Genomic DNA, 11,164 nt, shown 5'->3' on the forward strand with positions numbered 1-11,164 from the left:
AGGCAGCATCTACTCCACGAAGGTTTACGAGAAAACAGGAAGGCAAACCAGTCAACTCATCTTCTAAACAAGGAGTGTATACAAAAGGGCTGTGTTTCCTGATACTCTAAGAACATCAGACAATGCCACGTGAATCTGAGAGGGTTAGCAGGGCAGGTATTTAAAGCAGAGAGAGGATGTTAGTCAACTTCAGGAGCATTAGGTCAGCTGCCTTGGCACCAACTTGTAGGGAAGGAGGAGAATGTTGTCCTGTTGTGACTGAACTCATGAAAGAGTTGCTTATACTGGCCCCTCACCTTGACTGAATACAATGAAATTGCGGCAGTGTCTGTTTGCCCCCATGGGCATCCGTGTTAATGAGTGCATAAAAGAGAGATGCCACAGTGAGACCTTAGAACAAAAACACAGGACTCTGGTGGGAAAAGTGTTTCCGCCTTCTTCCCAGTGCTGGCGGGTCTCTGAGGAAGGGGAGTTTGACGTGGCTGGGCCCCTTGACGCTCAGAGTTCATCAGCAAAAGCCTCTCTTAGCCCCATCTATCCAGATCCTCCCCCAAGGAGTCCTCCAAGTTCATGGAAAGGCCAACTGAGCACAGGAGAAAAATAAAAAAAAAAAGGACTGGGGAAAGAAAGTACTGAGTTTTCTTTCCATGGCACTTGTTACTGGCCAGAGGGACTGCTTATAGTAAACAGTGAGAGTGCTCCTTAATCTCGAACAGAAATTCTCAAATAAGGGGCAGGCCTGCTCAAGAAGGGTTCTCAAGACTCTCCAAAGGTATTCTATCCAATACAAACAAGCCCTAACTCCCTCCCAGTTGAGAATCAGTGCATGTTAGGCTAGAGATTTCTGGCAAGAGTGTGTTGTACACATGAACAGTGTCAGTGCAGCACAAAAGCTAAAAACCCCTAATCTGTGTGGGGCAGACATCAAAATTAGAGAGTACATTTTTCAGATTTTTTTTCTGATTAAGGGTAAGTTATAGTCATTCTCCCTATAGCTAAACTCCATGACAAGGAGTTTAGCACAGCTAAGAGCAGGAAGTTCACTCATTTATCTGGAGTTAACATACTGGATTAAAGAAATATAATTCTGTCCTAAGACAAATTCCAGAAACACCTGCCTCTCCCAGTGAGGTACTTAACACTAGGATTAGCACAGGCTAATCACTGTATGGTTTCTTAGAAGACTGGATTTTCTGTGTTTCTTTCTCTTTGATACTATACAAGGGGTCCACCAATTTGTTATGAACCAGCATTAAACCTACAAAAATTTAAAAAGAAAAATAGTTAATGCAGATAGAAGCACAATTCCACAAATCATCAATAACAATCAGAAGTGCTCTAGGATGAATTTTATCTAAGAATTGATTCCTATCATCATTTCTCTGTGGCCCCCAAATAATAAACACCCTAAAAATAGGAAAATAATTTGTTATTCCTAATGCTAGAATGCGAGGGCGTTTTGTAAATTTAATCTCTAGGGGGGTCGGGTATGAAAACTTTTTTAGCAAAGAATTCCTAATTTGTCAGAAAATGAGGATTTTCACATAAGTTTGTTTAAACTTTAAGTAAAGGAGGAAAAAGTCCTTAAGAGAGTTAGTACCATGCTTAGGGGGGGAAAGGCTCATATAAGATCTGGAAAGATACCACAACCACCCCGCCTAGGTCAGTATCACTGCAAGGAGATGACCTTGGACTATAACTTTTCATTTTCTTTCCTCTTCCTCAGAACAAAGAGGTCTCCAGAAATGAACTCTTGCAGTCATGGATAGAAGAGCAATGACTGTGTATTCTGATTTTTTTTTTAATTTTTTTAAAAATCAGAGCTGTCTATTAAAATGGCCAGGGTATGAAAACTAGCTCCACTCTTCACTCCTAGCACACCCTGAACTTGGCCACTCCAGACCCACCCTTCCCTCACCTTTGAAATACTTGACAGTCTTCACTTTCAGCTCCAGGGTGGCATCCTCATCACATACAAACACCGTGCGGGGATGCTGCTGGAAGGCAGACACTGTCCACATGTGGTTCACTCCCTCCTCAATGGCCTTGTACAGAGCAAATGCCTTGTGAGCACCTGTGATGAGGATCATTACCTGGGAATCAAAAGCAAACCAGTGATGGAGGAGGAGCTGCAGAACCGTGAGTCCAGAGATCTGAATTCTAGTCACCCCTAAAAGTCTGTAAGGACTACATTTTTAATATAGCAGTTTCAATCATTAGTATGTTATACTCCGTGTGCCTCACTCCATGTGCTTTATCACACAAATAACCTGAGGAAGGAGGCAACATTATCCTCATGTTCTGTGTAAAGGAAATGGGCTATGTAACTTGCCCCAGGTCATTTCTGACCCACAATCCATGCTCTTGTCCACCAGGTGCCTCTGGCATCTTCGATGATGACTGAAAGTGCTGGTAAACAGACTGCCATACAAGGGCCACCCCTCTTATCCCACCAGTTCTGACACTGGGTCGCAGGGGAGTCCTAGGCTGAGGGAATTTTCACAATCACAGCCTGAAAAAGTAGGCTCTCAATCTGTACCACCTAAAAGGGGGCCTTGGAAGCTGTGGTGACAGTTATCTGTTTGGCTACTAACGTTGAATTCCAGCAGAGCTGGCTTTTAATTTGGTCACTTTCAGTCTACAGTATTAAACCTACTGAACTGATTTGGGAAATGCTTTTTGTTTACATAAAACAAAAGTATAGACTCCCTTTAATAGCTAAGATATGAAGAACGAAAATAATGGAAAATGAATGTAAAGAACTCAGCTCAAAAGATTTCTTTCATTGTAATTCACTTGTATCATGGAGTTGGGAACAGGATTTGCTGTTTTCTTTCTTTTTTTTTTTTTTAGAGGCATGTTTGTTTGTTTATTTATTTGTTTGTTTTGTTTATACATGCACTGGGTACAGTCAGAAGTGCGGGAGGGTGAGAGAATTCACCAGAGCCAGAGCGGGGAGCAGAGCAGGCAGAAGGACCGAACAAAGTACACTGCTGAGGGGAGCAGCGGGAGGCAGGAGAGGTCTGCGTGCCATGTGGGACCCTCCTCTGGTGGCCGGGGAGCAGCCGGGGATCGAACCAGCGCCGCAGAGGCTGCGGGCAGCCTCGCAACCCAGCGCTCAACCGCTCAACCGCTGCGCCACCGGGAAGGCCCAGGATTTGCTGTTTTCTTAAAAAACGAACAAATGGGCATAGAGATGCAATTCTGTGTTTAGGGCCCCAGAACTCATTTTAGAAAAGAGAATTTCCTAGGGCAGGAGGCAGGGGGAGGAGAAAAAAGAGAAGGGAATTTCCTGATTTCCAGCTCCAAGTCCTATCCCACATCAAAATACTCTCACATGACAGGTAGGTACTTCAACTCTAGTATTTTTCAAAGCTATAAAGTCAAAAAACAGTAGTGTGATCTTCCATGGTACTGAATCAAGGTGACCCAACAGAAATCTCAGTGCCATCACTTACGTCACAAAAGTTCATTTTGGACAGGGAACCTTTTTCACTGATTTAAGACTTTGTTTATAGACTTGGGCAAAGAAATGTGAAACTAAAATGTCTGTAGCTGTTTCCAATTGAATATACCCCAGAAAGGAAGAGAAATATGTTTCTAAAACTCCGAAGAAAATTGGAACAACAAAAAATTCAAATGATACCCAATTTTCAAGGGGAAAATTCAAGATTTATATTTCACTGACACTTCTCCACAGTTATTAATCCCTGAGCAGTGTCCTTCACCAATAATAGGCAACCAGCTTCATATTCTGACATTAGTGATAAACTTTCTGCCCAAGAAGCTTGAAAAATGTAAATAATCAGAAACTAGAGAGCCTCTGCCTCCCTGGGTAGGTAAGGATTTCCCTCACACTGGGAAAAATATTTCTGAAGAGGAAAGAGGGACAGTGATAGTAGGGATTTTAGTCTTATTTGTTGCACATACATTACAATGTCTTCGTTTTTAATACAAACGCATTCAGGTGGTACCTAGGTAGTTAAAATTAGTAACAAAACACCAAGTCCAACTCCCCAGTGAAGGCCTGTGTACCCCATGCACCCTTACCTCTCTAGCATCCATGACAGTGCCCACACCCACTGTCAGGGCCATGGTGGGCACCTTGGCAAGATCTCCATCGAAGAATCTAGCATTGGCCAATATGGTGTCCATGGCCAGCGTCTTCACACGGGTCCTAGACACCAGACTGGACCCAGGCTCATTGAAGGCAATATGTCCATCGGGACCGATACCTGCCCAGAAGAGACAGCCACAGTATACCCCTGTCAGCCCCAGGGATCCAAGATTTCTAGGATGTACAATCTCTCCTTCCCCACCTAGAGTATGATAAAGTCCTTGAAAAATGCTTCTCCTTTCTCATTCACCCCCAGGCAGGTACACTATATGTGACACATACAAATGTCGTTGACTTGCTACAACACTCAAAACTAAGCAAGTACTCCAAATAGCTTTTGCCTTCCCAGATCATCCAAGTGTAAATTCTCTTTCTTGCCAAAAGCCATAAAGTTGCAGGCATCAAGTTGTGGCTAATAAAATCTAACACAGGGCCTAGATAAGGGCTGCCAAGTTTATAAAATCTCAGACATAAGCATTTCCCACCCTGAAGCAAAGAAGAGTTAAACCTACAACAGTGAAAGGGCAGCCCAACTTCCCATATCTGTGGGTGACTCCAGAAGTGGTGACAGATGGAAACATGAGAGGACAGCCCAGGGCAGGGCGCAAACCCGAGACCCAGACACCTTAGGTCCCCACATTTGCTCTGCTGCTCCTGGCCAACTGACCTTGGGCAAATTAAAAAATCTTCCCTAGGGTTCAACTGCCTGTCTACCATGTGCAGGGGTCGAGTGGGGAATCTTCTAGAACTACACAAGTGTAATTTTAAATGTTAGATTAAGGCCCATGATTGCTCTATAAAAGTCAAAACTAGGTAACAGAATCTCGCAGTTCAAATCCAAACCTCTCAATTTCTAGACGAAGTATTGAAGTGCAGGAAAAAGAGATATTGAGATCACATAGCTACTGATCAGAGCCAGGCTAGGGAGCTCGGGTTCCCACTCTGCTTTCCCTGCCTCTTCGGTGTCAAGGACCCAGTGTCACATGCACAGAGAGAGAAAGCTGTTGGGGGACAGGCCACTCTGTGTCCTAACCAGCCTGGGTCTCCTGTCAAGCTCACCTCCAACAAACAGCTCAATCCCTCCCGCAGCCTTGATCTTCTCTTCAAAGGCATCACACTCAGCCTGTAGGTCAGTTGCATTTCCATCCAGAATGTGGGTGTTTTCTGGGTGGATATCAATGTGCTTGAAGAAATTGTTCCACATGAAGGAGTGGTAGCTCTCGGGGTGGTCTCGAGGAAGGCCTGTAGGAACATGGCCAAGGTCAGTCATGCCCAGGCTGAGCCAGGACCCCCCTCCCATGCCCTTTAGCCACAGAAAAACTCATGGGTGTGCCCATCAGGGAGCCTTCAACACCAGACTCCTGGCCTCAGCCACTCAAAATAGGCTAAGCTTCTGTCCCTCAGTGTCTGCCCATCACCACCTGTAATCATGGGGCTGGATGGAGTAGACACACACCTAGGGGCTGAGGAATTCCCTCATTCTGATCTCCTTTTTCAAAGGAATGACCGTAGGCTAGAGAAAGGTAACTTTGGGCATCTGGAGATGGCCTAGTCACCTGGGGTCGTAGAGCTAGACCCATCTTGGAAAGGAAATAAGCACACCCCTCAACCCATGCCTCCTACCCTAACATTCACCCGTTATTCCTCTCTCAGCTTGAATCCCAACTTGAACACCATGTGGTTGGAGAGAATTTTCTCAGGGCTTTCTCAAAAGGATTTTTTTCAGTCAAGAAGAATGTTTAAAGTGAATGCTTAAAGTTAAACATTGAGAATGTTTAAATTCAGCTTAAAAAGGAACTTCTGACACATGCTACCACATGGATGAACCTTGAGAACACTGTTAATGACACAAGCCAATCACATAAAGACAAATTTAATATGATTCCATGTGTCTGAGGTATCGAGAGTAATTAAATTTATAGAATCAGTAAAATGGTGGTTGCCAGGGTTGGAGGACTAGGGAACGGGGAGCTGGCTGGCTTTAGCGTTTCAGTTTTGTAAGATGAAATGAGTTCTGAAGGTTGGTTGCACAACAATCTGAATGTACTTAGCACTACTGAACTGTACATGTAAAAATAGTTAACATGGTAAATCTTATGTGTATTTTACCATAATTAAAAAAAATGCTGAATATAAAAGTCATTATAAAATGACAGAGGGGAGTGGGGAAGGTGACAGAAGAGCAAGTTATAGCTTTTCAGCAGTGGAAAGGACACCAGTTTCAGCTCCTCGCCTGATGCACCTGGCAGAAAGGGCAGCTGGATGTGGAAGGAACACTGGAGAGACAGTCCAGACACAGACACTGAGGGAGACACCCATTGCAATCACTTGTTTCAGAAAGAGCCAGCACAGATTTGGGGAAGAGGCAGAGGTGAAAGAGATACTCCAATATTTATTAAGTGTTAGATTTGTACTAGAGGCATCCACATTTGTTATTTAACGCTTACAACTTCTGAGGTCAGTTTTATTAGCCCCATTTGACAGCTGAGTAAACCAAGGCCTGGAAGGTAGCTATCACTAATTAAGCACTGACACCCTGAATGCCCCCATTCTTCTCCAGGGCCCAGCCTGTGAAGACCTGCTGGAATCAGGTAAGGCTCTTGAAAAAGACTCACCCACATACTCATCCATGTTGAAGGTCTTCACATATTTGAAGGACAAGTCTCCATTCTTATAATACTCAATCAACTTCTTGTAGCAGCCCAGTGGGGTGCTCCCTGCAAGAAAAACCACAGCCATGAACACCCTTCAGTCCTCAGTTCCTGGAAGCCCAGAGGGCAGCCAGGAAGGAGTCAAAGCTGATCCACGAGTAGAATCTGTCAGATCTGAAGTCCTACACACCTACACAATGCTCTAGTTCTAACTGCCACTCATTCACTGTTTGCTTAATGTCCATTTCCCCCAGACTATATGCTTCAGGAGGGCAGGGCTGGGTTTGTCTTGCTCACTGATGAGTCCCCAGTACCCAGCACACTGAAGATTGATATGACTGATGACTACCTCAGTGAAGAGCAGAGTGAATTATTGATATCATAGTCCCTGAGCAACTACGTGCATCCCCGTGATGGGGAAGCAGAGGAGCGAAAGAACTGGCAGAAACCCTCAAAGAGCTCACTGGCCAGGTGTGGGGATGATGGAGCAGACATGTCAGATGTGATAGGTAAGCACAGGATAGCCTGAGGGCTCAGGGAAAACTACCCAGAGGAGCAGCAAACTCCCTAGTTGAGTCTCATTAAAAAGTAAATGTCATAAAACTTTTTTTCATGTGGGAGTCAGGTAATTAGAAATGAAGCTTTATTGTAGGTTAAAGTACTCAAGAGTGAGTATGGGCAGATTCACAGAAGACTCACCATTAAACTCACTTAAAAGGTATGGGGCCCTCCCTGGTAATGCAAGGGGTTAAGTCTCAGCACTATGAAGCTATTGGCAGCCACTGAGTTTGATCCCTGGCCAGAGAGCTAACCACATGGCACAGCAGACCTCTCCTGTGTCGCCCACCTCTCCTCTCAGCAGTGTATTTCAGCAGATCCACCTGTTCTGCTCCCCACTCTGTCTCTGGTGAATCTTCTCATGCCCCAGCACCTCTGACCTACACCCCAGCTCTTGCATGCATAAATAAATCTTAAAAAAACAGGGCCTCCCTAGTGGCGCAGTGGGTTGAGCGCCACACTGTGAAGCTGTCTGCAGCCTCTGCAGTGCAGTTTTGATACCAGCCAGCCGGCGAGAATCCCACATGGCGAAGCAGACTTCTCCTGTCTCACCCACTGCTCCCCTCAGCAGTGTATTTCGTCAATCTTCCCATTCTGTCTCTGGTGAATCCTCTCCCACACCTCTGGCCTGTACCCCAGCTCTTGTATTAAAAAACAAACAAACAAAAAAAACACTTAAAAGGTAGGAGGACTGCTATAGATTGAAAAACCCAATATGCATGAAGTCTGGACACTGGATTATTTAAAAACAATAGAAGATAAATGTTGATAATCGGAAAGATTTTAGACTGTATATTAGAGAATATTGTGGAATGATTCTTTTTTTTTTTTTAAAGATTTATTTATTTATTTATTTATACAGCACTGGGTACAGTCAGAAGTGCGGGAGGGTGAGAGAATTCACCAGAGCCAGAGTGGGGAGCAGAGCAGGCAGAAGGACCGAAGTACACTGCTGAGGGGAGCAGCGGGCAGCAGGAGAGGTCCGCGCGCGCCATGTGGGACCCTCCTCCGGTGGCCGGGGAGCAGCCAGGGATCGAACCGGCGCTGCAGAGGCCGCGGGCAGCTTCGCAACCCAGCACCAACTGCTGCGCCACTAGGGAGGCCCTGTGGGATGATTCTTAATTTTCTTATGATGACAATGGTATTGTGGCTATGTTCTTAGTCTGAGGATATATGTGCTGTAGGATTTAGAGGTTAAAATGGCAGGATGTCTGGAACTTACTTTCAAGTGGTTCCTATAAAGTGTATCTGTGTGTAGATAGAACATGGGCCAGAAGCAATGAAGGCAAATGTGGCAAAATGTTAACAGTCAATCTAAGTAAATGGTACTATTTTTTTTTTAAGCTTTTCTAAATATTTTAGCATTTTCAAAATAAAAAGATGGAAAGAAGTCCTACCCAAATCAGGTCACTCTTCCCACAACCCACCAATGGTTTCTCATTTCAGTCTGAGTAATAACCAGTTTAACTAAGGTTCTAGATAAGCTGGCCACCTCTCTCCCTCTTAGTCACCCTACTCCAAGTAATTTCACCTCAGGGCCTTTGTGTATGCTATGGTGCTATGTCCTTTGCCAGCCAAGCTCTTCCTGTAGTTATCTGCATGGCTAACTCTTATCTCTTTAGGCCGTCACTTAAACTTTCTCACTGAGAAATTCCTTGCCACCAAACCCAACATTGCGGACCCCAGCCTAGATAGATAACTCCCTATTTCCCTCCTTTCCCTGCTTCATTTTTCTCCTCTCATCACCATCCAATATACTCTTTATTTTGCTAATTAATTTTTTATCTGTCTCACTATAATTTAAGCTTCAAGGAGACAGGAATTTATGTCCTCCTTGCTCACTGCTGTATCTCCAGCTCCCAGAACAGCTTGGCATATTGCAGGCATTTAGTAAGTATCTGCTAAATAAATGAGAGTGGCAGCTCCCCCTGCCTCAAGCCAAAATAAACAGCCTGTCCCTGCAACTATGCCCAAGACACACATCTTCCCTGTCCTTCCCTTGAGCTACATGTCCATTTTCCAAACTTCTAGGCTTCCCATCAATTCTGTGAGCTCCCTTTTATCTAGCAAATAAACTCCTTTTCTGTTTAAGTTAGCTGAGGTTGGTTTTTATGGATTCCACCCAGAACCTTGCTCTTCATCTAACAGAAGGAATGTTCCACGGGACCCATATGGAAATGCTGTGCCAGCTCATGTGTGACAGTCAGGAAAGGACCGGGCCTTACTGGGCTCTTTATGCTACTCTGTGGAGTTTAGATCTGACTCTGCAGGTGACAGGAACTAGGGAGGAGCTGCAAAAGAAGGCCCAGACTCTGCCCCAGGTGAAGGCTCGGTCATTCCACAGTTAGAAAACAGTACGTTAGAAGCATAGGTGGTGTCATAGGTACATGCAGAAACTGCTCCCATAAACCTCTAGGGCAGAGATCTTTAGCCCACAGCCAAGTTTTGTGTGCTGTCTGCTTTTGTACAATTCATGAATTAAGAATAGTTTTTATACTCTGAAAGTCCTTAAAAATCAAAAGAATATTTTGTGGCATGTGAGAATTATAAATTCAAACTTCAGCATCCCTAAATAAAGTTTTATTGATATATGGCCAGATTCATTTATGCATTGTCTGTGGCTGCTTTCAAGCTATACGATCAATGTAGTTGCAACAGAGGCTGTTGGACAGTGAAGTATAAAATATGTACTATTTGTTCATTTACAGAAAATTTTAAGACCTCTGCTCTAGTGGATGGGTCTTTGGGGCAAATCTACCCTACTTTTTAAAGAAATAAGCAGGACATTTGCTTGTGGAGCTGTAGTCCTGTGGGCCCTGTGTTTAAGTCTTACAGAAAATGCTCTGAATGACTATCTTCTCAATTCTCCCAAAGATGGTATCCAGCTAGCAGCTTCTGATTTCACTATATAAAATGTATACCTTAAGGCATTAGGACTAAAGGCTAACTTAGGAGCCTAAAAATCAAGTTCTTCCTAGCTAATCAGGCCCTTTTGCTCCAGGACTCTTCATAAGTAGGCAGCAACTAAGCCCATAAAGTAAGCTGGATGCTCTGTCTTGTATGACCATGGGCAGGGGAGTTATTCACTCATAGCACCAGTACCTCAAACCTTCCTTGAAATCTCTTGGTTGAGTGAGTCCTCGTACCTGACCCTTTAAAAACCCGTTAATACCCGTTCGCCTTTCCATGCCCCATCCCAGAACGTACCAGTGGGGAGCCCCAGAGTGAAGTACTTGTCTGGTCCTGGGTTAAACTGGATGATGCGGTTTCTGATGTATTTGGCCGCCCACTCGCTGGCCTGAGAATAGTGGTCCAGGATGATGAGCTTCATCTTGTCCTGCAAAGGGGGAAGGAGGGCAGGGAACAAAAGGAATAGGTGGTAAGGGCCAGGGAGATAGGAGTGGAGTTGGCTGTGGTGGAGGAGAGAAGCCCCTCTCACCGGCAACACCTACTCCCCAGGCAGTCTGAGCCAGGAAGAGGAAGGGCTTAAGTTTCAGTAGTCCTGTGGGCCCTGTGTTTAAGTCTTACAGAAAATGCTCTGAATGACTATCTTCTCACAAAATTAACAGACTGGGCAAATGCCTTCTCCGCCCACCAGGAGGCGCTGCTGTGAGACAGACCTGGGTTCTAATCTCCAGTCCTCCATTTACCGAAGGCAGGACCTTGCTTGGTCAAAGAACCCAAGGAAGTTCCTTGAGCCGGTCTCCTCTCATGTGAAAGGAGGGAAAGTAACACCTACCTGAAAATTTTCACGAGTTAGTATTAAAGAATGCATGTAAATCACAAAATCCTCAATATATCAGCTACAGTCTTGTAGCCCACCCCAGCCCACCTTCCC

General features: G+C 44.7%; 1 protein-coding gene across 1 annotated transcript; it reads right to left on the reverse strand.

The window, feature by feature from the left end:
* Positions 1 to 1,157: 1,157 nt before the first annotated feature.
* GNPDA1 (glucosamine-6-phosphate deaminase 1) lies at positions 1,158 to 10,657 on the reverse strand (the record flags this gene model as incomplete). The annotated part of the gene is made up of 6 exons (XM_084251748.1): positions 1,158 to 1,258; positions 1,919 to 2,093; positions 4,051 to 4,235; positions 5,177 to 5,359; positions 6,733 to 6,834; positions 10,534 to 10,657. 6 exons carry the CDS (start codon positions 10,655 to 10,657, stop codon positions 1,158 to 1,160), a joined length of 870 nt encoding a protein of 289 aa, XP_084107874.1.
* Positions 10,658 to 11,164: the final 507 nt, after the last annotated feature.

This window comes from Talpa europaea, assembly GCF_964194135.1.
Source record: "Talpa europaea genome assembly, chromosome: 13".
NCBI classification, from domain to species: domain Eukaryota; kingdom Metazoa; phylum Chordata; class Mammalia; order Eulipotyphla; family Talpidae; genus Talpa; species Talpa europaea.